This window comes from Gracilinanus agilis, chromosome 2 (assembly GCF_016433145.1).
Source record: "Gracilinanus agilis isolate LMUSP501 chromosome 2, AgileGrace, whole genome shotgun sequence".
NCBI lineage: Eukaryota > Metazoa > Chordata > Mammalia > Didelphimorphia > Didelphidae > Gracilinanus > Gracilinanus agilis.
The window spans coordinates 278,151,224-278,179,066 of NC_058131.1; the positions used below are offsets into that span (position 1 = coordinate 278,151,224).

At 38.6% G+C, this 27,843-nt stretch overlaps 1 protein-coding gene across 1 annotated transcript in view; it reads left to right on the plus strand.

The window, feature by feature from the left end:
- Nucleotides 1-725: 725 nt before the first annotated feature.
- The window catches only part of CCDC180 (coiled-coil domain containing 180), a 137,967-nt gene continuing 110,849 nt past the window's right edge, over nt 726-27,843 (plus strand). Inside the window, 12 exon segments of the mRNA XM_044659683.1 lie at nt 726-750; nt 1,041-1,315; nt 2,912-3,076; nt 4,147-4,337; nt 10,285-10,373; nt 18,274-18,383; nt 19,432-19,560; nt 19,727-19,837; nt 20,214-20,309; nt 23,161-23,324; nt 24,017-24,136; nt 26,317-26,396. Coding sequence (XP_044515618.1) covers nt 726-750; nt 1,041-1,315; nt 2,912-3,076; nt 4,147-4,337; nt 10,285-10,373; nt 18,274-18,383; nt 19,432-19,560; nt 19,727-19,837; nt 20,214-20,309; nt 23,161-23,324; nt 24,017-24,136; nt 26,317-26,396 — 1,555 coding nt within the window.

The following is a 27,843-nucleotide window of genomic DNA, read 5'->3' on the forward strand; positions in this document are numbered from 1 at the left end:
AATGTCTTTGAGAACTTCTGTGACTGAAAAATGCATCCCTCTACTTTGTCAGTCTGGGAGTAAGCTTCCTCAGCCTTTGTAGGACTTTGATCTTCAGGCAACAGACACACAGTATGTAAGAGAATTGTGGGAAGGCAGTGTGTAGAGGAAAGATTAATTAGGGGTGGGATTACTTTAATAGAGAATAAATTTGGAAAAGAAGGAGAATGAAGTTAAAGGTGAGCTGATTAATTTGGGAGAGAGAAATAAGTGTCAGGGAGACAGGCTAAATTCTGGAGAGGCAAAAGATGGACAAGAAAATGAATGGGAGAAAGAAGGAAGGATAAATTAGAGAGGAGGGAAAAATGGGAGGAGAGAATGTTTTCTGGTATGGGAAGGAAGTGAAAGAGACATAAAGAAAAAGAACATTGATAAACATTTTCCGAAATGTTAAGAAAGCTAAGCAATTACTAAGGATTAAGAATTCTTCAATGAAGTAGAACCTCACATAATGACAAAAATAACAATGAAAGTTATATAAACTTTTTGTTTAACTTTGTATTTCTTTTCTTTTTAAAGGTGTTTTTATTGATATGTTCTGTTTCTTACATCATCATGCTTTCCCCAAATATTCCTCCCTCATTTTCTCTCAGATAGCCACCTCACAGAACAATTTATTTTAGAGAGGGTGGAAAAATCAGTACAATTGAAAGAGTTGGAAAAAAAGGTGTAATGCGTTGACACTTATGGACTTTCCACCTCCACGAAAGGGTAGGTTGGGAATGTCTTCCTATATCTCTTCAGTCAAGTCCTGCTTGATCTTATTTTATTTTATTTTAATTTTATTTTTTTTTTACCCTTTTGACTTTATATGTAGTTGTCCTTTCCACTTACATTGTTGTAGTTACTATGTAGCTATATTATCTTCTTGTCGGGTTATTTCGTTCTTCTTTTCATGGAATTTTAGTCTTTTAAATAAAAGCCATGTGTTAAATATAAAAAAAGGAGTAGAAGGAGTACTGGGTGAGGTACTGTGTAAGCAGAGTCCATCTCTTCCATAGGCTGCCACCAGGGGGCGGACAAGACAGTATCTCAGAGACGCTCCCCGCGTCGTTACGGACAACAACCCAAAAGCAGAGGCTGTGAAACAAAGGCCTTCGAGAAGTCAGGCGATAAAGGTAGAGTGGACGTTACCATGGTCAGGACACGTGGCCCCGCACTGGGACCCCCTGTCCCGAGCCCGCGAACCTCGGTAGGCTTCTGTTTCTCCAGTATCTCCTTGGCTCCCGTGCCTATCGGACCCAGCCTTAGAAACAGAAGCTACTTCGAACCTGAGGTGCGTCAGAGTGGGAAACTGAAGGGTATGGAGAGTTAGCTTGGGGATGAATCTTCTCCCATTCATTCTCTCTTCTTTATTCATTTTTGCTTCCATTCATTCTCCTTCCTCAAATTCTCCTTTCTTTCCCTTCTTCTCTCTTCTCCCCTTCATCTGCCTCTCTGTCCTTCCTCCTCTAAGTTAGCCATCTTCCCCTTAATTTTTCTTTTCTAAATGTATCCTTCCTCATTCATCAAGCCCCTCCAAAATTCATTATTCTTCCCCCAAGATCATGAAGCTTTTCCTACCCAAAGATCATCTTCCTTTCCCCTCAGATTTCTTCTTCTTCTTCCCCAAATCACCTGCCTTTCCCCAAAATTCATACTTTCTCCAGTACATTACTTTCCCTCAGGTTCTTCTTTAGGAAATTTGAAGTCTGCTAAACCTGTCCCCATTCCTTTGACCTTTAAATAGACCATTAAGGTAGCCACCTATCTAATTGTCTTCCCTTCTAATTCCCCCATCAAGCCAGGAAGATAATCTCTCCGGACCATTCCCTCCTCCCATACACATAATATAAACATATATACCCTCAAATACTAGCCTCTCCACCTTGGCTTCTCCCAAGTACCACTTCTCCCTAATCTCAAAGTTTCCCTTATCTCCTCTTCCTGAGATCCCCAGTGATCAGTGTCCCAAAGAGACTGCCCTTCAGATCCCAGTGGTCCTGAATTCAGTTCAGTTCAGTAAACTTTTATTCTATTTTGTACCGTGTACAAAGCACTGTTTTAGATGTTAGAGGAGATACAAAGCTTAAATGTTCACAGTCTAAAGGGAGATGTGAATCAAATACACTTAATCTAATATGCAACATTATCTAAGGACTTTAGAGAAGAGACCATCATGAAGCAGACCATTTAGTAGTTGTTTGGATGATGTATGACTGCCTTCCCATTCCTCTTACCCAAAGTTAGGGCCTGGGGCCTGATACTGTATTGCTTGTGACATTGTCATTTAACTTTACACTCAGAGAGACAAGAACAGTATCTTCATCTGACCTGCGAATCCCTTTTAAAGTGAAGGAGACCGTACTTTATTACTCTTCATATCACCCTCAGCACAAAAAGAAGGAAAATAGTATTTAGATAAAGCCACAGCATCCCTAGCTCATCCCCACACCATCCTCACTCTCCCTCATTTTGGCTTTCTCTTGTGCACTTAGTGATAAAGGAGGCAACAAGACCCTGCTCCCTGTGACTGTTCATGTATCATTTTCAACTGTTTCTTTTGACTCCCTCATTTATAAAAATAAATCTCTATTCCCTGCCCCTCTTTCTCATCCTCATCTGCTCTTCCCTCCCCCCCATGGGCTTTATTGGTACTTTATTTCTTGATCAAAGATGGAGGGTATAGTGGGGATTCATGTTTAGAGGGGGGGAAAAGGGAGGAGAGGGACATTTTGTGATTCTGTTAGCTTCAGGCAAGGTGGTAAAGGGAATGAGTAAAAATCTATGATTTTATTATCTGATAAGGCTTTTGTTTCTATAACAGTGCTTCCTTGTTGACTTTGGATGTTCCTTTTATTTTCTAATATCCTTTGGACCCTTATCAACAAAGGCTAGGGAAAGAACTTCAAAAATAATTTATTCTTTGGGAAGAAAAAGACCATTACCTAGAATTCTTCCTCCAAGGAACCAAATTTCTATTGAGAACATTTCCTTGGTGAAGAAGATGAGGACAGTTAGAACTGGAAAAGTCTACCGACAGATCTTTGATGATGAGGTATGTTCTCCTCTCCACATCATGCTTTCCCCCAGCCCTGCCCCAATAATGCATATAGAACTGACAAATCAATGAATGCCAGGATGATAACTTTAATAAATCCATGATCTCAGTTGTGTAGTTATTCGTTCCACTAGTATGAACTGCTTCCTAGCCTCCTTGTACTCTGTATTTCTTATCATGTTTTTCCTCAAATCTTTCAAAGATTTGGAGTTCTTAATCTTTTTTGTGTCATGGACCCCTTGGACAATCCAGAAAACAGATGATAACCTCTAGATCTCTTTTCAGAATAATGTTTGATTTCCTACACTCACAACTGAATGAAATGCAAGTAGAAGTTAGTGAAAATAAAGGTGTTACTTTTCCCCATTTAAGTTAACAGACCTTTTAAAATTTATCCAAAATCCTCCCAGAGGGCCTGTGAACCCCAAGTTAAGAACCCCTGATAGAGAGAATTTGTCCAAAATATTGAAGATGATCTTTTGGTCTTCATAATACAAATGGAACACCATTAAACTACAAAGACAGTTCATCTGCCATCTCTCATTTTCCACATGAAGTTAGTTCTTTTCTAATTATATATGGCCTTAATAATGCTTTTCATTTTCATCACTTCTTGTATGCAGTTCACTTGTAGTGACTGCTGCAATATCTACCATGGATCTTTCCAGTTCCCATTGGGTTATATGGAATTTTGGTCTCTGGAGATTATGCAGCTTATCTCATGCTTTCTATCCATGTAGTCTTATTGGTGTTATGTTGGCATGGTATAGTAGTAGTTCAAAAGAAACTAATTTTTTTATGTTCTTGATTCAGATTCAAGTGTATTAATATGGAAAGTCAGAAAGCTGCTTTTCACGATTTAACTTGTCTATATGAAAAGAAACTGCTTTCTCACTTGGATTTCCCAAATAATTTTAACTTATATATGTATTTTCCTGATGGACAAAAATAGGGTAGAGAATTGCAATTTCTCTGAACCTCAATTTTTCCCAAATGGATTTTTTAAAATCATGTCTTTAAAATCCTGAAGATTTTAGATTTCTAACATTGATTCTATTATGGAATAGGTCCAGCTCGTTCGTTCCTTGGCAGAGAGTCGAAAAAAGGCATCAGAGCATCCCGGGTCTTTGAAGTCTGGAAAGATCCCCACAATCAGAGATGCTGAAATACAGCCAGGCCAACTCTTATCTTCTAGGCAACAAATGTGGGCTCAGAGTCTGCCTAATGACAAAACCACAGAAAATCCTGTTTTGTTCAGGTACAATGGGAGTACTGTCTTGTCAGATTTTCTATTTCCACTTTCTTACTACTTACCAAGCACATTTATTGATGATATTATAGGGCATTATATTAGGCATTTATTAATTTTTTGTATTAATTTATTGAATATGTGTTAGATTAGTTAAATTAGACACAATTGGAAACAAATTTTTAGAATTTTAGGAGTTAAGTGGCAATTGAGGCTAATAGTCAAGTTGAGTTGGCAAAATATTTGTTAAACACCTAATAGCATATGACACCTTGCTCTTTGGATACAAAGAAAAGTAAAAGATGATCCCTGCTCACAAGGAGCTCACAGTCTAATTGGGGTGACAACATGCAAATAGCTATGTGTAAACAAATTATATACAGGATATATTAGAGATGATCCACAGTAGGAAGGTGGTAAAAAGAATATTGGAGTTGGTAAGCATCAAAAGGCATGGGTCTGAGTGGTGACTTACTAGGCAAATGCTCTTAGAAAAATCTCTACAGAATTCTCTAAGCCTCGATTTTCTCATCTATAAAATAGGGAATAGCAGTAATGTTGCCTAGTTCATCCTTCATCCTTCTCCCCTCAAAGCTCTCTCTTCAGCTATGCCTGTGTTTATGGTACTGTTAGGATAATTGTCCATTCAGATTCACTAAGTTTCCATCAGTGAAGCTCCTTTTAAACATTTAGAAAACTTTGTTTTATTCATTATTTTCTGATTACATTAAACATTTTTTACCATTTATTAAAAACAAATTTTAATTACAAATTATCTCTCCCCCCCATGATGCTTGGTGAGCAATATTATATTGTCTATGTATGAGATCATGCAATATGTTTCTATAGTAACCATGTTGAAAAAGACACACACACATCTAAAACAAGAAAAATAAAATGAAAAAAGAATGCTTCAATCTACATTCTGAGTTCATTAGTTCTCAGTTCTCTCTTTAGAGGTGGTTAGCATTTTTCATCACGAGACTTTAGGATTTATCTTGGATCATCATTTTGATCAGAGAAGCTAAGAACTTCAGAGTTGATCATCTTTACATATTGTTGTTGTTATGTCCAAGGTTCTCCTGGTTCTGATCATTTCATTTTGCATCATTTAAGACTAAGGTTTTAATGAAGTTCCTTCTATCCGGCATAGTTAGATAACACATGAATTTGGGGCAAAAAGCACTTTATGATCTCTATTTCTAAATATATATAGTACTTCCTTTATCTATCTATCTATCTATCTATCTATCTATCTATCTTATATATGTCATATGTGAAGTACAATATCCCACAAATTCCCAAACTGCTATGGGTAAAAAGAACTCTTCTGGAAAGCACATTATCTGACCACTGTATCCCAACTGACATACCTTTCATAATTCTATCACTAAGCCTTTCAGCAACCAGCCAAGCTTCATTACTACCCCACTCCACTTCCAAAAATTGCCACTTGCTTCTTTGTAGAGTAGCTGCTGTCCCCTGCCATGGGACATCTCTACAGAGCTGCTAATCTCATTTGTGGGAGCTATTTCCAACAGTGAAGGGAATGAATGCTCCTTTGTGAGGCTGTTTATGCTGGAGGGCTCTTTAAATTTTGTTTTTGTCAGGCCCATAGCTGCACCCAGCTAGCATAGCAGAGTCTTTCAGACGACAACCTTTCATATTTCCCTTCCATAGGAATTCTCAAGGTCTACTCAACATTTATACTGGGGCAAGAAAATTCTTTTCAGTTCAGTTTTTGGCAGCTAGAGACAGTTCTGAAAACAACCCTTCAGTGTCTCAGTAATTACTCAGTAATGCTGGAGCTAGTGAATTTTGATTTTTATTCCTTCAGTTATACCCATGTTGTCTTACTTTAAAAATAACTCACATTTATATAACACTTTATGTTTTATAAGTATTTTCCTTACAAAAACTTTCAAAATAATTAGTAAGACTATTATTATCCTTGGAGGAGCTAGGTGGCACAGGGGATAGAGTGTGGGGCCTGGAGTCAAGAAGAGTCATTTTCCTGAGTTCAAATCTGGCCTCAGACATAAACTAGTTGTGGCCTTGGGCAAGTCATTCAACTCTATTTGTCTTAGTTTCTTTATCTGTAAAATAAACTGGAGAAGGAAATTGCAAACCACTCCAGTATTTCTGCCCAGAAAACCCCAATGGGGTCATGAAGAGTTGAACACTACTGAAAAATGACTGAAAATTATTTATCTCCATTTTACAGATAAGAAAACCAAGGCTAAGAGAATTTAAATAATTTTTCCAATGTCACATGGCTGGTAAATTTCAGGACTAGGATTAGATTTTATATGTCTCCTGACTCCAAGTCCAGCACTCTTTTTACTACACCAGGACATCTTCCTCACAAAGTGGTTGGTTTTGTTTTGGTCCAGATCTATATTTTATCCATGTAGGAGACTTCTATCATGGAAACTATTTCCACAGGTGTAGATCAACAACTCATCTATAACTATTAATTTTAGAGTGTTACCTGGGGTCACTAAGAGGTTAAATGACTTGCCTAGGCAAATATGGGCCAGAGGCAGATCCCGAGTCAAGGATGGACCTCTTATCCACTACCTACTGCCACCTTACCTCCTAGATTTATTTAGCATCAAATAGATTAAATTAATTATCAATTAGATAAATTAATTTGGAATCAAATATAAAATAGATTTAAAAACCATAAAGCATTATCCATTGCTAGCTATTGTTTTTTTCATAGCTCCCATCCTAAGAATTCCATTTGAAACCAGTGGGATTCTGATTTAGGTTATTAACTAAGCCAGTGGTGGTGAACCTATGGCACATATGCCAAAAAGAGCATGAAGAGCCTTCTCTATGGGCATGCCTGCAGTTGCCCTCCAGAGTTCATTACTAGAAAGCCAGAGGGACTCAGCGTGGAGCTGTTCCCATGCACCTGAGGACATTCCTCACATCACCCACCCATCTGCCCCAGTGCTTGCTCTCTCCCTTGTAAGGGAGGAGGGGGGGAAAAGGAGGTATGGCACTTGGTCTTTGGGAGGGGGAAGGCACAGCACTCCATCTCTAAAAGGTTCACCATCACTGACCTAAGCTAATGCCATTTCAAGGTGCTCTACATTAGCCATCTTCAGTAGGAAAACTCCCTGAACCATACTATGTCTTTCCAAAGTTACCCTGATACTACTTTTGATAGATAGATAAAGTCTTTTATTTTGCTTACTATTGTGTGAAATTAACATAAAAATATAACATAGAAGGCACATGCACATTAAGATAGGTTGCAGGGGCCTAGAATTGGGAGGTCCTAGGTTCAAATCTGACCTCAGACACTTCCCAGCTGTGTGACCCTGGGCAAGTCACTTGACCCCCATTGCCTAACCCTTACCACTCTTCTGCCTTGGAGCCAATACACAGTATTGACTCCAAGATGTATGAAAGGAAAGGGTTTAAAAAAAAAAGATAGGATGCAGGGTGACAGTGCAGTTTCTAACTTCTGGAATTTTTTACCCTTTGACTTGGTGGCATCTTGTGATTATGTGCCTGGATGTCAGAACATATGACCCAGACTGTCCAATTAAAAGCCAACTAGGTGTAACATCACGGGCACTCTGAGAGCTAGGACAAGTGGGAACTCGGGCTCTTTGGCTTTGGTCCCTCCTTGAACTAAAGCCTGCTTCTTAGCTGGCCTTAATTTGTCTGGTCCAACCATGTGGTTATCTGGACCCGATGAAGCATCAGCAACACAGCCAAATACTTGGATAGTTAGGCTGGTAATATGTTCTTTTTTCTCTCTTTTTCTCTTTACTAATAAATACTTATAAATTTAGTCTCCAAGATTAACTTTTATTTGTTATACTTTGTACTAGGCACTGTACTAAGTACTGGAGATAGAGATACAAGCAAGCAACCATTACCCTTACAGAGCTTGCATTGAAGTAGGGAAGAGAACATATAAAGTGGAGTCTGAAAGGAAGCAGTTGAGAGCCTATGACCAGGGAGTGAGACTGACACCTAGGGTTAAGAGGGAGAGTCCTTCTTCCCAGTAGGGAGATAGTAAGGATGAAGGCAGTAGTGGAAGTGGTATGGTCTAATAGCAGAACACTGATCTAATTGTCATTGAATATCCTTATTGGAATAGGTGCTACAAGAGTCCTCTGCTGGGTTACAATCTTAAAAGTTTGCAAAAAGGGGGCAGCTGGGTAGCTCAGTGGATTGAGAGCCAGGCCTAGAGACTGGAGGTCCTAGGTTCAAATCCGGCCTCAGACACTTCCCAGCTGTGTGACCCTGGGCAAGTCACTTGACCCCCATTGCCTACCCTTACCACTCTTCCACCTATAAGTCAATACACAAAAGTTAAGGATTTAAAAAAAAATTAAAAAAAATTTATTAAAAAAAAAGTTTGCAAAAAATGTTTTAAATTTTTTAAAATTAATTAATTAGTTAAGAATATTTTTCCAAGGTTGCATGATTCATGTTCTTTCCCTCCTCTCTTTTCCCCCCTCTCAGAGCTGATGAGGAATTCTACTGGGTTATACAGGTATCACTGTTCAAAACCTATTTCCATATTATTCATATTTGCAATAGAGTGATCATTTAAAGTCAACATCCCCAATCATATCCCCATTGAACCATGTGATCAATCATATTTTTTTTCTGTGTTGCTACTCCCACAGTACTTTCTCTGGCTGTGGCTAATGTTCTTTCTCATAAGTCTCTCAGAATTGCTGCTAGTAGAGAAGTCTATTACATTCAATTATCTGTTGGTGATGGAATACTATTGTGCTCAAAGGAATAATGAACTGGAGGAATTCCATGTGAACTGGAATGACCTCCAGGAATTGATGTAGAGTGAAAGGAGCAGAACCAGGAGAACCTTATACACAGAGACTGATACCCTGTGGTACAATCGAATGTAATGGACTTCTCTACTAGCAGCAATGCAATGACCCAGGACAATTCTGAGGGACTTATGAGAAAGAATGCTATCCACATCCAAAGAAAGAACTGTGGGAGGAGAAACACAGAAGAAAAACAATTACTGGATCAGATGGGTTGATGGGAATATGATTGGGGATGTAGACTCTAAGTGATCACCCTAGTGCAAATATCAATAATATGGAAATGGGTTTTGATCAATGACACATGTAAAACCCAATGGAATTGTGTGTCGGCTATGGGAGAGGGTGGAGGGGAGGGGAGGGAAAGGACATGAGTCTTGTAATCATGTAAAAATATGCTAAATTAATTAATTAAATAAATTTCCCAAATTCAATTGTGTCACAGTGTATCAGTCTCTGTGTACAATATTCTCTTGGTTCTGCTCCTTTTGCTCTGCATCAATTCCTGGAGGTTGTTCCAGTCCACATAGAAATCCTCCAGTTCATCATTCTTATAGCACAATAGTATTCCATCACCATCAGATACCACAATTTGTTCAGCCATTCCCCAATCAAAGGGCATGCCCTCATTTTCCAATTTTTTGCCATTATAAAAAGCGCAGCTAGAAATATTTTTTGTACAAGTCTTTTTCCTTTTTATCTCTTGGGGGTATAGACCCAGTAGTGGTATGGCTGGATCAAGGGATATCTTTAGAGACCTTTGGGCATAGTGCCAGATTGCCTTCCAGAATGGTTGGTTCAATTCACAACTCCACCAGCAATGCATTAGTGTCTCAATTTTGCCACATCCCCACCAACATTTATTATTTTCCTCTTACTGTCATATTGGCCAATTTGCTAGGTGTGAGGTGGTACCTCAGAGATGTTTTGATTTGTATTTCTCTTAATTATGATAGATTTAGAACACTTTTTCCTGTGCTTATTGATAGTTTTGATTTCTTTATCTGAAAACTGACTGTTCATGTCCCTTGACAATTTGTCAATTGGGGAATAGCTTGATTTGTAAAAAATATTTTAAAAAATTCCGGTGATCATATTTGAGGTTCAAACTTTCTCTTGCTCATTGGTTCCAGAGAACTCCAAGATGCTGCCAGGGAAAAGGCTCGTGAAAATGAACACATGATTACTGTCCGAGAAGTCAGAGGTCTAACTGACAATATTGGTAAGCTGAAGATTTCATTACAAACCTGTTTCCTATGTTGTCCTGAATAACTTCTTGTGGGAAAAGACTTGCTTGAAAAACATATACATATTAAATGATTTTGTAAGAGTTTCTAAGATGAAACTATCCTTACACCTACTGTGCAAAGCAAGCAAAATAGTAATCCTGCTCTCATGAAGCTTATATTCTATTAAGGAAAATGACATATAAATCTGATCATAAATCAGCTGATCAAAGGTGGATTATGATAGTTTACTGTGTCCAGTTTCAAGCACAAAATATCAGCTGTGCTAGAGGGGGCAGAGCCAAGATCGCAGCTTAATAGCAACAAAAGCTGAAACTGCTTTGACAGTCTTTCCAAACCAATCTTGAAAAAGTACCTCAGAATGACAGGAATCAAAATCCAACAGCAAGATAGAGTGAGAGGACTGTCCCGTTGAACACAACTTGAAAGATAGGGAGAGAGAGTTGATTTTTATGGGATAAGGGGGAATTGGAAGCAAAACTACACGTAGAGGAGTACTGGCTGACCACCCCTACTCCACACCTACTGTGCTAGATTCAGAACCTGGGCATAGGCAAACTTTGGGATCCAGGACCTAGACTACACCAACAAAAGACCCACCCATTAAAGTCCTATTCCCTGTCACCAGCCCACAGTGAGGTCCCAAAGTTCATAGTGTTGGACACTTTCAAGCCTTAACAGCTGCACAAAAGACCTAGCCCCAGTGCGAAATAGCTTACCAGGTGAAACCCTGCAGTTGTGTTAGAATAACAAGAATGGAGTAATAACTAATGAACATGATTTATCTTTGAGTCTCAGAAAAGGAATTGGGTAGAAGGGTCTTTTTGTATCTCCTTTTAATGCTATACTTGTTCTTTATAATTTTGCAACATTCACTTTTGATTGTGTTGTGGTGGTAGTTTTTTCCATTTATGTTGAGGTCATTGTGTACATTGTTTCCTTGGTTCTACTTCATTTTGTATCACTTGATGGAAAACTTCCCATGCTTCTTTGTAGTCATCATATTCACCATTTTGTATAGGTCAGTAATATTCCATTACAGATCATTGGATTTTTGAGTTTTCATTTTAACAGCTGCTTAGTTTTAGAAATTTTATTACTCCTTACTGTTAAATATGGAAGACTAGACAAGTTTTTCTATCAAACATACCTGCAATATGGCAGATTAGAGGCAACCCAGTTGAACTTTTTCAACATTCCTCACTAAACAATTAAAAAATAAGGCCTCAAATCAAATTTTGGAGTGTCAGAACCAACAAAAAATCAGTCAGACATTTTTTCCAGTCTAAGAAAACTTAAGAAGTCAGCAGGAAAATTTTGTGACACTAAGATAGAAGCCTGTCAGTAGGTAGGGGGCAGCCCCAGCAGCAGCACCAGCAACATTGGGAGCTCTCAACCCTAGAAATAGTAAGAGGGTCAGACAGCTGGTAAGGGAATGAGGCAACTGGTCAGAAAGAGATGTGTGCCTGTTGTTGGCAATGGGTATTGCTAGCTGGTACTAGATTGGCAACTCTATTGCCCATACACAGTTTCAGGGTGGAGGGGAACAGTGTGAGTCAATTACAAGGGAACTAAGGAACTTTGGTCACAGTTCCAAGAGAAAGAGAAGTGTTGAGAGTTGCTGCCGCTACAAGGGACCAGGTGATCCCCAGTGAGCAAAATCCACCTTTAACAGAAAGTTCAAAGTCAAAAAATAGTCTGGGAAAATGAGCAAATAGCAAAAAATGTATTTGACCACAAAAAGCTACTTACCAGTGGCAGGGGAGATCAAGCTATAAGCTCAGAGAAGACAACAATATGAAAAAAGTTATAAAATTTTTTTCTAAGAAACTGCTAATTAGACTCAAGTCCAGTAAAAATCCCTAGAAAAATTTTAAGAGAGATGACTGGTAGAGGAAAAGTTGGGAAAATAAGTGAAAGTGATACAGGAAACTTATGGAAGGAGAATTAATAACTTGGTAAAAGAGGCATAAAGAATACTGAAGAAAATAATAAACTTAAAATATAGAATTGGCGTGATAGTAAAAGAGGTACAAAAATTCATTGAAGAGAACTCTTTAAAAAATAGAATAAGCCAAATGAAAAAGCATTACAAAATCCTACTGAAGGAAACAATTCTTTAAAAATTAGGATTGGTCAAGTGGAAGCTAATTACTCCATGAGACATTAAAAAAAACCCCTCAATAAAACAAAAAGAAGAATATGTGAAATACTTAATAGGAAAAACAGCTGACCCAGAAAATAAATCAAGGAGAGATAATTTTAAAATTGTTGAATTATTGAAAGCCCTGATAAAAGAAAGAGCCTAGAGATCATATTTCAAAAAATTATCAAGGAAAATTGCCCCGATAGCTTAGATTCAGAAGGAAAAATAGAAATAGAAAGAATCCACCAATCAAATCCTGAAAGAGATCCCAAAATGAAAATTCTCAAAAGAATATTATAGCCAAATTCCAGAAGTTCTAGGCTAAGGAGAAAATATTTCAAGCAGCCAGAAAGCAATAACTCAGACATTTTGGAGTCATAGTCTGAATCACCCAAGATTTGTCTGATTCCACATTAAAGGAGCAGAGGTCTTAGAATATGATATTTCAGGAAGCAAAAGGGTTAGGATTACAACCAATAATAATTTTTCTAGCAAAACTGAGTATGATCCTTTAGGGAGGAAAGTGGATATTTAAGGAAATAGAGGACTTTCAAGCATTTCTGATGAAAGACCAGGGCTAAAAAAAAATTCTATATTTAAATACAAGATTCAAGAGAAACATAAGGTAAATATGAAAGAATATTCATAAGGATCTAATTGTTAAACTGTTTCCATTATATGGAGAAAATGATACATGAAAAGCCTAAGAATGTTGTCATTAGTAAGGCATTTAAAAGGCATTTATATAAACAAAGGGTATGGATATGAATCATTTATGTTGGAGTGATCTCCAAAAAAAATGAAAGGGTGAAAAGGAGAGATACACTAGGAGAAGGTGGGGGGAAGGGAGAAGTAGAATGGGGTAAATTTTCTCACATAAAAGGCAGGCAAGGAAAAGCTTTTATACTGGGGTTCAGGTAGAGAAGATAAAAGAGAGGGCAGATAAATGGAGGCAGTGGTTAGAGGCAAAATAGGCTTTTGAAAAAGGATTAAAAAAAGAGAAAGCTGAAAATGAGATGGAAGGAAATATACATTTAATAATCATAACTATGAATGTGAATGGATAAGCTCACCCATAAAAGAGAAGTGAATAGCAAAATACAGCAATATGTTGTTTATAAGAGATACACTTGAAAGAGAAAGAGTCATAGAGTTAAAGGATTGGAGCAGCATCTAATACACTTCAACTGAATCAGGATCTCAGACAAAGCAAAAGTAAAAATAGACCTAATTAAAAGGAATAATCAAAAGTGCCATAGACAATGAAGTAATATAAACATTTTTAATAGTATCTCTGATACAGACAGGTCTCATTTCTCAAATATATACTGAGTATGGAACAGAGTCAAATCTATAAAAATAAAGCCACTCCTCAAACGATAAAGACTCAAAGGACATAAACTGGACATTTTCAGAAGTTAAAACTATCTATAGTCAGATGAAAAAATACTCTAAATCAGTATTGATTATGAGAAAGGCAAATTAAATCAACTCTGAGGTAGTACCACCTCACATGTCTCAGAAATGGTAAATGCTGGAGAGGATGAGGGAAAAATAGGTACAGTAATAAACCACTAGTGCAGTAGAAAACTAGTCTAACCATTCTGGAGAACAATTTGGATCTAGGCTCAAAAGGCTATAAAATTGGGCGTACTCTTGGACTCAGTAAGAGCACTACAAGGTCTGAGTCTCAAAGAGATCAAATAAAAGGGGAAAAGGCCATACATGTACAAAATATTTATAGAAGTTCTTTTTGTAGTGATATAGAACTGAAAATCAATGGGATGGCCAGTTGGGAAATATCTGATTATGATGGAGATTGTTTCAGAAAAATCTTGAAAGACATATAAACTGATGTAAAGCAAAGTGAACAGAACTAGGAGAGCATTAGCTATAATAATAGCAATATTGTAATAATCAACTCTGACACTTAACTACTTTGATCAATATAGCTACAAAAATTCCAAAGAACTCACGAAAACAAACAAACAAACAAACAAACAAACAAACAAACAAACAAACAAACAAACAAACAAACAAACAAACAAAAACCTCCTGAGAGAGAACTGATGAATCCTGAGTACAAATCAAGGTATAATTCTCTCAATTTAATTTTCTTGCTAATTTCAAAATAATGGCTAATATGGAAATGTGTTTTGCATGATTTCACAGGTATTGTTGATGTCATATTGTTTGCCTCCTAAGTGGGCTTGGGAAGGAGTTAGTAGGAAGAAGAGAATTTGGATTTCAAAATTTAAAAGGAAAAGAATGTTAAAAATCAATAATTTAAAATATTTTTAAAGGCTTAATCTGGAATAAAAAACCAACCTCAGTGATTTGACCTATAAAAGACTTTTCCATTTTCCTTATATAATTCATCTATGAAAACATAATTTGAGATTTAAGTTGATTAAAATTTAGGTTCTTTCAACTAAGGGATTTATTGAATTTGAAATCCCCTCCTCCCACTTCTACCCCAGAAGAAATGCATGAAGGAACATTTGAAACAATGGAAAAAAGAATGTCTGCAGACTTTTCTAAGCCAGCATTGAGAAGTGGTTCTTCTGACAAGCATATGACTGGAAACCCTGACTAATAGTCTTGTGATAATCCTCCTGAGACTCTCATACAACCAGATGTCTTGAGGAACAGCACCATTCATAGAAACCCTTTCCTTAGAAAACACAAAGAGGCTTCATCTTGGGCCAATCTAATTAGGCATTGTATTTAATCCTTAAATAAGCTGCCACTGGGTGTTTTATACTCTATAGCAGTGATTCCCAAAGTGAGTACCGCCCCCTGGTGGGTGCTGCAGCGATCCAGGGAGGCAGTGATGGCCACAGGTGCATTTATCTTTCCTATTAATTGCTATTAAAATTTTTAAAAAATTAATTTCCAGGGCACTAAGTATTTTTTTTTCTGGAAAGGGGGCGGTAGGCCAAAAAGGTTTGGGAACCACTGGTCTATAGACACTTTCCTGATCACAGAGATACCCACTTACCTGTATGCCTATCAAATTGATTGGAGAGCTCTCCTGATTTCTTTACCTTCCTATATACCCAAGAAAATCAGCAATAATAACTCAGATTCTGGAGAGACTGCAGGGTGCAGTGAAAAGAACACTAGATCTGGCCTTGAATCCCAGTTCTGCTACTTCCCACCTATGTGCCCTTGAGAAGTCCCAGAACCACTCTAGGATTCAGTTTGCTCCTCATCAAAATTAGGGAGATAGATGAGATGATTCTGCAGTCCTTTCTATATATGATCTCATGAAGCTCTAGGAGAGTTACCAAGACTGAAAGTCTTTAATTGTGGACCCAATAACAAATTACATGAGGACTAGCATGGTTAAATTTGGAAGGAACCATCACTGTGTTGGTTACACAGTTATACGTTTTTCAGCCATAAGACATGAGCCTAAAACATAGAAGAAGCATGCCATCAGATTCATAGTGATGAAATAATAATGCTTACCAGTGATGGGCAAACTACAGCCTGAGGGCCAGATGCAGCCCCCTGAAATGTTCTATCTGGCCCTGAGACATTATTCCTAATCTGATGAATACAATGAGGAGGATACAATACAATGAAACTTCCAAAGAGTTGCCTTAGAAACAGACTGACAGATGAGCATTTCCTTTCCCCTCTTTAAAAAGTTTGCCCATCACTGCCTAAGACTAAAATTTCTTTTTTTTAAACCCTTACTTTCCATGTTGGAGTCAATACTGTGTATTGGTTCCAAGGCAGAAGAGCAGTAAGGGCTGGGCAACGGGGGTTAAGTGACTTGCCCAGGGTCACACGGATGGGAAGTATCTGAGGCCATATTTGAACTGGGACCTCCCTTCTCTAGGCCTGGCTCTCAATCCACCAAGCCCCCCCCAGCTGCCCCTTCTCCCATTTATTGTTGGAATTATTGGTTACAGTTATTATTCCTGAGTAAGCATTTATTATGACCAAAGGGAAATAATTTGTACTGGCTTAAGAGTGAATTTGTCAATTTCTCCACCAAAAGAAATAGATTCTATGAGAATTGTAATGCAAAAGATACAAGAGAGGCTTTTGCTCTTGCGGGGGGACAAGTGAAAACTTCTGGCAGTTAGAAGACTTAGAATTCTGAGAGTTATCAGTTGGTCCCTGAGGCTTGAACAGAGCGGAAGGACTAACTAGAGCTCTCCTTTGACTTTCATTTTTGCTTTTGGCCTGTACTTTGTTTCTGGACTATTTAAACCTAGCTAATTTCTCTGAACCTCTCCCTGACCTTCTCCATATTATTTCCCTGTTACCCTGCCTGTTTTCCTGGGGCTCTGGGAGGCAGGGTGGCTTTTGGGTTTTTATTGAATAGACTTTGTGGGTTTAGTTTTCCCCAATAGGCAACTAGGACATCCTTGAATTCAAACTATCCCTTTAGTATACCCTCTACTTTAAAACAGCCAAATCTTCCCTGGCGGAGAGAAGCAGGTCCTCTCTCAGTCTAACCCATTCCTTTGACCCTCCCTTGTCTTGAGTTTCTCCCTAGCGGCTGTCAGAAACCCCAGAAATCCCTTTCTCCTTCCTGACCAACTGTGAACATTAAATAAATCCCTTTGTTACCTAATCAAACCCTCTGGAGATTCATTGTATTGAAGAATTAGGCAAGGGTTGAAGGGAAAGGAATTGTTATCTTTATTTTCTGAGGGAAACTGGAGGTATCCATCTTGGGAGGAAGTAGTTGCCCAATGCTTCCTCCTGAATCCCTTCAGTTTCACTGACAGGGAGGAGCCTCATGATTCCTCCTTTGAGGACTTGAGAAACTGACAAGAAAGCCCTCAAGTCAGATTCAAACCACTTCTGACTGGCCTTATTCTTTGTGTCTATAAAGTACCTTTCCTGCCTATTTCCCCTTAGTAATCTCTGTCTCAAGCTTGAGTATCTAATCTGTGTTAGCTGCCTCTCCTGAACACCTCACCCTGTACCCTTACCATCCTAATACCGCCTTGTCCATTCCTCCCTAAACTCAGCCATCCCATTCATTCCTCTCCTATCATCTCAATCACCTTCTACCCCTCCGTCACTCAGCAAGAGAAGGAGAGCACCCCCCAACTTTAGTATCCTCCCTTTTTATCCATAACAGAATGAAGGAAATATTGAAACCATGAGACAACAAATGATTGAAAATTGAATGGACTTTACATTGGTCAATAAGATAGAAGATTTGGAGTGCAATTTTTTTGCATTTTATATGCATCCAAAAGAAATGTCTAGAGTCCAGCTTCTGTGTGGCCCGGTGGTTAAGAGCAATGGGCCTGGAACCAGAAAGACATGAGTTCAAATCCAGCCTCAAATGTTTCCTACCTGTGCTTCTTTGGTGATAATAATATATAACAGCTCAATCAGTAAAATTTACTTAGTTTTTATTCTTCCAAATTAAGTAAGGCTCACAAGATTTCGGGATTTGCTTCTGCAAGTGAAATTACCTATTTCTTTGGAATTCTAGGAAATGACATCATCAGAAAACAATGAACATTTCCACTGGATATACAGTTTCATATAGTGGGTATTTGCTACATAAATTGTTTCAATAAAGATGAATAGTGATTATTGCCATCTGAAATTCATGTACAAAATAGGTCTTCCTTTTCTAATTTCTGAAGTTGGGGCATTAAACATTTTTATTAGACCATGGTTTCATTCTGTCATTGACACATCTCTCTAATACTTTCTTAGCCCATTTTTTGTGCTTTCTTCTATAGTTTCTGAGAAGATTAATAGTGACATCATTCAACGGTTGGAAAAGATAAAAAGAGAAAACCACGAGTCCAGCTTGAAAAACCTATGGAAAGAAATATCAGAGATTGCGATGGTGAGATTTCATGCCTTGCCTCCCACTCCTCAATCTATCCTTCATGGCACTACCAGAACCAACCTTAAACATTGCTTTGCCCACATTGCCCTTCTGCTATTAAAAACCTTCCATGGCTCCCCACTACCAATAGTTTAAATTTTAACTGTCTCAGCTTGGCATTTAGGACCTTCCTGCATCCATCCACGGCATTACTCACTCTTTTCCTCTGAGGAATGTATTCTTCCCCTTCTCAGGTATGGCATATTTGTCTTTTTACTTATTTAAGTCCTATCCTGCATCCAGTCTAGTTTCTACCTCTTCCCTTGAGGCTTCCTTGCCTAGGCCTAAGGAATCTCTTCCTCTGAATTTCTAGAGGGCACATTGGGTATATACCCACTGAGCATGTAGCATATTGTAGCTCGTATTGTTATTTATTTTGCCATCAGGCACTTTCTAGCTTTTTGACCCCTAACCTAGTGATGGGCAAACCATGGCCCCTGGCCAGATGTGGCCCCCTGAAATGTTCTATTCTGCCTGGACAAATTATTCCTAATCTGATGAATATAATGAATAGGATACAATACAATGAAACTTCGAAAGAATTGACTTAGAAACAGACTGAGAGATGAGCATTTCCTTTCCTTTGGCCCCCTCTTTAAAAAGTTTGCCCATCACTGCCCTAACCTCTCTGTGCCTCAGTTTTCTTAATCTGAAATGAGGAGAGTTTGGACTCATGGCCTCTAAGATGAGGCTATGATCATCTGAATATGGGTGGACCAGCTAAAGAATGGAGGCCAAGTTAAATGTGATTAAAAAAAAATTTTTTTTAACCCTTACCTTCCGTCTTGGAGTCAATAACTGTGTATTGGCTCCTAGGTGGAAGAGTGGTAAGGGTAGGCAATGGGGGTCAAGTGATTTGCCCAGGGTCACACAGCTGGGAAGTATCTGAGGTCAAATTTGAACCTAGGACCTTCCATCTCTAGGCCTAGCTCTCAATCCACTGAGCCTACCCAGCTGCCCCCTAAATGTGATATTGATGGCTAATGGTCCTTCCCATTTGCTTAAGGAAATGGAATCTCTTATTATGGAACCTGGACAGGAACTTTTGACACAACTGGCAAAGAATGATGAAGAAACTGAGACTCTCTTCAAAGAAATTGAAAGTGATGTAGAACAAGAAACTTTTGAAATTCAGGTAAGAGCAGAGATAATAGGCCTCCGAGCCTGCTACAGGTACTTTGCCCTCCCCTTTGGCCTTTAGACCCTGCTGCTTCCATGAAGGCTTGCCCACTATGAATGTTCTATTTATGCCTTTTAAATTGGAATATTTCTGTTAATTTGCCATAAACTCCACTTTGCAGAATTTGTGGGAACTGTGGGATAAACTAAATGACAAATTCACAAATAGAAGAAAATGGATCAAGAACTTTGATGAAACACTAAGAAAGATTGAAGCCACCAGAGCTGAGAAAGTGAGATAAAGTTTGCATGGTTTCTCTCTACAGTGTGACTTCTTATTGTTGTGTGCAACAAGGCATAATGGATAAGGGTGCTAGACTTAGAGATAAGGCTATCTGAATGAAAACCCTGACTATCTGACTCTGGACAAATCATTTAAGATCTCTCAGACTCAGTTTCTTTATCTGTAAAATGGGAATAATTATATCCTTAGCAGTTACTTAGCAAGATGTTGAGTAGTTTTGTTGGGTTGTTTTTTTATGAGCTGGTATGTGTGTATGGTGCTTTATAAACATTAAAGCAGTATATTAATGACAATTGTAATTTTTTAATGTTCCATGGTAGAGAATTTGATAAAGTATTCATGATGTTGCTTTTTAACCCCCCCAGTTAGGAGAGGTGCTGAAGAAATACATGGACATTTTAAAAGATAATGCCTATCTCCTCTACCCTGATGTAGACAGGCTGATTCATAAAGAAGCTATGGTAAGTCAAGCTTTGGAAAGGGTAGTAACTTTCAAGGACATCCAAATCAAAAGTTACAGTAGTACCTCATCACTGGTGTCTGGTAGAAGCTGTTCCATATTTGTGAATTTTCCAGTAAATATTCCAGAAAATAATTATAACTTAACATTTATATAGTGCTAACCTTTATATATATATATGTATATATATACACATATATATATGTATATATATATATACATGTGCTTCACTAATATTACCTCATTTGAGATAATAACCCTGAGAGGTAGGTGCTATTTTATCTTACAGAGCTAAATGACTTTCCCAGGTCATACAGTTGGTTAAGTGTTTGAGGTTGGATTTGAATTCAGCTCTTCCCGATTCCTGCCCCACTTCTCTATTTGCTGTACCACCTAGCCACCCCAAATCTCAATGCTAACACATTATTTTAACTATTTGGGATGGAAGCCTTTCTAAAATATATATTTTACACTACTTTCTAGAGTGTTTTTGTTGCTGTTGTTATTGTTCAGGCCTGTGTTTTCATTGGTACAGGGAAGTTCTAGTGAGGAAATTCCCTCTACCAATGCAGATCAGATCAATTGTTCTTCAGCTTAAAGTCTTAGAGTTGTCTGAGGGCTCTAAATGGGTAAGTGACATGCTCAGCTATTTCCTGATTCTGAAACTCTTTCTCCAGCCACTACAACACATTGCCTCTCATATCCTCTAAGAGTTTGTTCAACATAATTTCTTTACATATTGACAGCATTACAAATATCAATTCTGTACTATGGGAGTATATTGAGATTCATAGAGTTATTCGACTCCCAGGGAGACAAGAATAGACATCACTAGCTTCTCCCCATAATATTCATAATATTCTCCCAGGAAAACTTTGATTCTTGCCCAGAGGGGAAGAAGGTGGATTGTGTCCAGAGGTTGGCCATTCTGCTGTTCTCAGAGAAAGTACTGGGTCAAATTATATCTGTCTGTTCCCTTAAATATTATTAGTCTTGGGGGGGGGTTTAATTTTTAGATTCGCTATTCTGATAAACTCCTGATTGCTATTCATTAGTAGAAAAGGAAGACTATATTTAAGGCTTGACCCCTTTCCCCATAGATGTCAATTCTCTAATGAACACACTATAGTAAATAGTAAAGAAATCCATTTGTCCAAATTGGTAGCAAATAAAAAATTAGAGATAGTATACATATGAAATATACACCAGGCAATACACAGAGCAAATGGGAGCAAAATAACTGAGTTTGACCAAGAGAATGAGTGTCAAGATTTCACCCAAGAAGTTTATTCCTTGAACTTTGTAATTTAGCAAGCAGGGGATAGGCACATGTCAGAGACTGTCAGGTCCTCTCATGTTGACTTCTTCTCAGAGGCTTTCTCTGAGACTTTCTCTCCCTTCAGCAACCTGAAGAGAGGTTGAATTTACTTACTATCTTCTCTTGATACTAGAATTTAGAAAATTCCAGGATCTTTCTTCTAACCCACTCTCACCAACTCCACCCTTCATGCAGAGCCAAGTCATTGATCTCTACCAATAAGGAGATATTTCTGTACCATTTGTCCTTTAAACTAAGGATACATATATCCGTACATTCGTACCCATGGATGTATACATGTATATTATATGTATACATATAATATATATAGAGATAGAGATAGGAATGTATTCTATTTTTTATTATTATTTATTCTATTTTTCTTTGTTGGATAACATAAACATAAAATGTTGCAGAACGGTAAGAGACCCAGAGTACTATAAGAAGCAACATGGTTCATTTCTATTAATCATACTTGAGTACTGTTATCTTTGGCCAATACTATAAACTATAAACATCTTTGGGACAGAAATATTAATTTAATTTATTTCATATAGGGGAAAGAGTTTATTAAAGATAAAAAGCCTGCTTAATTTCTTCCTTCCTCCTTTTTTTTTAACCCTTAAGTGACTAGACCAGGGTCACATAACTGGGAAAGTCTGAGGTCAGATTTGAACCTAGGAGCTTCTGTCTCTAGGTCTGGATCTCGACCCACTGAGCCACCTAGCTGCTCCCTCCTTCCTTCTTGCAACATGATACAGTGGAAAGAGCTCTGGAAATTGAGTCTGGGGAGACTTGGGTTCAAATCTTATCTCTGATACTAATTAATTATGTGATTGGCTAGTCACTCAATTTCTCTAAGTCTCAATTTAGTTATCTATAAAATGAGAATAATAATAGCTGTTGCTATAAGGATGAAATGAGATAATGTACATGTACTATGCAGCATATTGCAAGTCTTCTATAAATGTAAGCCTTCCTTTCTCCCTTCCTTCTTTCTTTTTCTCTTTCTTCCTCTCTCCCTTCTTTCCTTCTCTCCTTCTTCCTCTCTCCCTTCTTCCTTTTTTTCCTACTGTATGCAAGGCCCAGCCCTAAGTTCCATGAAGACTACAGAGAAGAGCAAGATACCTCTGCCTTCACAAAATTTTCAGAATCAAATATATTATTTTTGACAACAGATAAGTCAACTTAAAATGTTGCAGAATAGTAAGAGACCCAGACTAGTATAAGAAGCAACATGGTTCAGTGGGAAGAACACTGGATTTAGACTCAGGCTGACCTCAGTTCAAATTCCAACTCTATCACTTATCACTTGTGTGATTTTAGACAAGTCACTTATCTTCTCTTGGCCTCAGAAAAAAATGAAGCGGTTGGAATATATGACATTAATTTCCTTATCTGTAAAATGGAGTGGGAGGCATACAATGAGGTATTAAGGTCCCTTCTGATTCAGCATCTATAATTTCATACTCTAGAAGATCAGAGAGGAGGAGCTTTGTACCCAAGATCACTGTTCCCCATCTAACCTTTACAGAATATGAACCAAGCCCTACTGGGAAATCAAAGGGCCATTGCAAAATTGTTCATTAATATGATGGAGGCTAACCTAAAACAGGAAATCAGTAACCACAATAGGTGGCAAGATGTGATAAAACGCTGGAAGAACATGAAGAAGGATTCGATGATTCAGAATTTAAGGTCTGAAACTTTTTTTATTATTAGAAAATTATGGGGCCTTGGATAGCACCTGTACAGTCATTCAAACTCCCTATGCATTTGGTTATAAGGTAAGGCATTCATTTACAAAAGGAATAAATATCTTATTCCAGGATTTCTAAAGTATAATAAGAACTGCCATTTTTTTTTGGTGAGGATGGGAGCTATATATGACATTCTTTTTTAAATTCAATTTTATTTTCAGTTCCAAATTTTTTCCTCCTGCTTTTCCTTATCCCTTTGATTGAGAAAGCAAGAAAACCAAAACCCTTTATAAATATGTGTAGTAAAGCAAACAAATCTTCACATTAGTTAGTCATGTCAACAACAAAAAAGGGAATTCTGAGTCCATCATCTAACTGAAGATGGTTAGCATGTACATTATATTCTCTGTTCATTTGCATATGTAGTTAGTTTTTAAATATAAAAATGATCATATTAAAGATAGGATGTCTAATAAAAATAAAGGAGAAAATAAGGACCTTAGACACTGATTGTATGCTCAAATGAGCAATTATTTGTGGTCAGAACCTCCTTGCTAATATGGGTATTGGGATATAGGTGAGAAAGTGATGGTTGATTTTCTTTTTAATTTCTGGGAGTTGTATCTAAAATCTGCTTTGTTTCCTCTCTATTCCCCCACTTCCCTCCCCTAATATTTTTGTGTTCCTTAGGGAATACCTGGATACTGACAATGTCCAGAATCCTCCATCTGTAAAGAGGGAAATGGATAACATGATGAATGAGCTGGAAAGAATAAACAGTGAGAGAATGAGACTTCTCAAGTCAGTTAGGTATGGAGAAAGAATAATAAAATCATCTCTAATGAGTAAAATTATACAATCTAAACCAATAAGTGAAGTAAAATAATTATGAAGTAGGGAGGCAGAAGGAAAGGATGACCATAAAGAAATCTAGAGACTGTTTCTAAGGAAGGTAGTATGTGATGAGATCCAGGAGATTGGAAGTGGTGAGAATTCCTCATCCCTTCTCACAGTCAGGCTGATGCCTTGGTGCAAATGCACTGAATATTTTGGTCAATGATGACACAGGTGAAAAAGGGAGAAGGAGGAGGGGGAAAGTGAGGAGAGGGAAGAGGAAGGAGAAGAAAAGAGGAGAAGAAAAAGAAGGAAGAAGAGGAAGGGGAAGAGGAGGAGGAAAAGGAGGAAGAAGAAGAGGAGGAGGAGGAGGAAGAAGAGGAACAAGAAATGCATACTATATCAATTACAAATCATACTTCACTTGGGAAAAGAAAAAGGAAGAAAGGGAAGGAAAAAGGGGAAGAAAGAGAAAGGGGTGAAGAAAGGAAAAGAAAATGGGGAAGAAGAGGGAAAGGAGGAGATCATCATCTTTCTGATTCAGAAGAGAGAGCTATTAGGGTTGATCACAATTGAGAAGGTTCGATGAAATCTGCAACTTAACTTGATAGTGTAATGCAGGATTTGCAAAAAAACAAAACAAAACAAAACAACTTTGGCCCAGCAGGAGCGGGTCCCAACACCTGACAGTTTGAGCTGGGACTATAAATACCCCTGCTGAACCAACCTGGGGGTTCTGATTTCCTTGACCTCACCCAGATACCCAGCTACCCCTGACTTCCCCTTGGGGACCCCAGGAGGGGGAAGGGAGGTTGAAGGGAGGTTGAAGGGAGATTTGGGTTGTGGAACATGGGCAGGAAATTAGATTAGGTCAGCCTAGCAACAGGGACACTCCTACACCAAATCATCAACCTTATCTGTCTAGCTGGTGGATCACTTAACATCAGGGCAGTGGAAATTATCCCTGGCTGATGGGCTGGTTCCCTCAGCCTGATCTTCTAGGTCCATTGCCAACACTGGCCAGTCGCCCTTAGCAACAGCTTCTCCAGACCCTAAACGCTCTTTCCTCAGTTTTCCCTCCTGTGTTTAAATAAACCCTTAGCCTGAAACTGTGAGCTTCTGTAGTTAATTATAACATCAACCTGGGCTAAGGGGCTGAGGAGAGGGGAGAATAGCAACCACTTGACTCCAAGGAAGTTCTGGCCAAGCATCCATTTTATTCAGGAAGTGTGTGACCTTCACTTCCTGTTGGTTACTGCTTTCACTCCAGCAGGCAGGAGCTCCTCACTCTCCACCTTAAAGGAGCCTACAGACAGCAGGGGGACTGGCTGGGCATCACAGCTCAGGCAACACATCCCTGGCAGTCCCAAATCACCAGCTACAGTAGTTACAAGCTCCCTGGCCAGGTGACTTCACTGGTGCCACCAGTTCCCCTGTTATCAGCCACATTACCCCCTTATTACAATAGAGGAAAGATTGAGGGGTGGGAGTATGCCTTGGCTTCTTTCTGGCCCTTTAAAGTCATACTGTAAAGGGGAGGAAGGAAGAAAAGAATAAAGGAAACATTAAGCACCTACTATGTGTCAGGCACTGTGCTAAGTACTTTACAAGTGTTATCTTATTTCAGTTCTTATAACTGTGGGAGTAGGTACTATTATTATCTCCACTTTACGTTGAGGAGACTGAGGTAAATAGAATTAAATGACTTATCCAAGGTCACATAGCTAATAACCATCTGAGGCTGGATTTGAACTCAGGTCTTCCTGACTCCAGACCCAGTATACTCTATCCTTGGTTGATAGTACTTTCTACTAGACTATAGTAGTGCCTCCTTTAAAAAAAATACTTGTGGCATAATACAGTCAGTGCATTTGTACCAGGACACCTCCCTGATTGGGAGAAGGGATGAAGAAAATCCACCCCTTCCAACCCCCTTTGGAATTCATTATCTATTTCTTCCTGTTGAACCAAAGAAATGCCTAAGCACTTGAGAATCTTGTACTTAATCCAAGACTCATGGTCCCCCACTATTTGAACTTTTTCCAAAAGGCTTAGCACAATCTCATTTTATTAGGGTTGTTTGCTTGATTCCATTAAGGAAAAGTTTGAATTGTGGGAATGTACAAGCCTTTGAAGGTTGTTTCTTCTTTTCACAGAGATATTCTGCCTCCTTTCTACTCAAAAAATAAGTTGAATCAATGGCATGCTTCTTTTCAGGCACTGAATAAAGATTTAGGTAAGTGGTAATAATGGGGAATGAAGACTTTGGGGGTTTTCTTGACAACCCTATCCAAGAAGAGTAGAGAGACAGAATGATTTAGTGGAAAAGGTCTTAGACTTGGAGATGGGAGGCCACTTAGTACCTGTGTGACCTCGTAAATGAGGGGATAGGTCTCTGAGGTCCCTTCTAGGCTTTATGACCCTCCAAATGCCTGCTCTCTATGATTTAGCAGCAAGGCGATCTTTTTCAAGTTATTTCAAATCTCTATGCTTCTTCATCTGTAAAATGAAAAGATTGTTGACGTGGCCAAGTCAATCTTTCTGAGCCTCAATTTCTTTACTCACAGGATTATTGTGAAGGTTAAATGAGATTATCTGTTTGTGTGCATATTGTGGGTATGTGTCACCTGTGAAAGCGCTCTGTAAACTATAATGTCACATGCAATATAAGGTAATATTAATTACCAACAGCCCTAGAGAAGGACTTGGCTGCAGCAGCTGACCAGAAGCAACCTTGTTCCAGGCCCACCACAAGGTCTTCTACAACATTTTTAGAGACTGGAGACTTTACTATTCATTTTCCAATCATCATTCCCACCCCCTTACAACCCTTACCTTCTGTCTAAAAATCAATCCTAAGTATTGGTTCCAAGGCAGTAAGGGCTAGGCAATGAGAGTTAAGTGACTTGCCCAAGGTCATACAGCTGGGAAGCATCTGAGGCCAGATGTGAAGCCGGGACCTCCTGTCCCTTGGCCTGGCTCTCAATCCACTGAGCCACCCCAGCTGCCCTTAATCACTATTCTTAAGGCATCTCTTATCCCTGCCACCCTTCATCCCCTTTCCTGTAGCCAACCCTTAGGAACAAGCTGTTTCTAGGCCTCATTTCATCCTTGTCTTCCTCAACTTGACCCCACCCACGTTCTACTCCAACCCTATCTTCACTTTTCTCTATGTTCTTTGGAATTCCGGTTCCACAGTGCATAAACTCTCCTTTGTAGTAGATCTCTTTGTCTAGCACTCCTGCCTGCTAGCCCTCATTGAATCCCAGCTCCCTCAGATGACACTCCATTCTTATCTCCATCAGGCTCTACCTTCTGCTGTGTTGTTCCTAAAGGGAAAATCAGAATACTCCTCACTCCCTTCTGCTCCTTCCAAACTCTCCTTTTATTTCTACCACTCAGGGATCAAAACTGGAATCTAGTCAATCGAAAATTTCCATCTGATCGAAATGATTGTGGCTGTAAAATACTGACCACTGCTGCCTCCTGCCCACCTCAGATCACCTGCCTCCTTTTTCAGAATGCAACCACTGACTTCCGCTCTTCCACTAGGGAACTCCAATGTCAGCATGAATGCCTTCCTCAAAGTCCTAGCCTCCTTCTTCAGACTCCTTAAATCCGCCTCATCAACTCCTAGGGACAGTCACATACCAGACTTCACTGTAACCCACAAATGTTCCGCT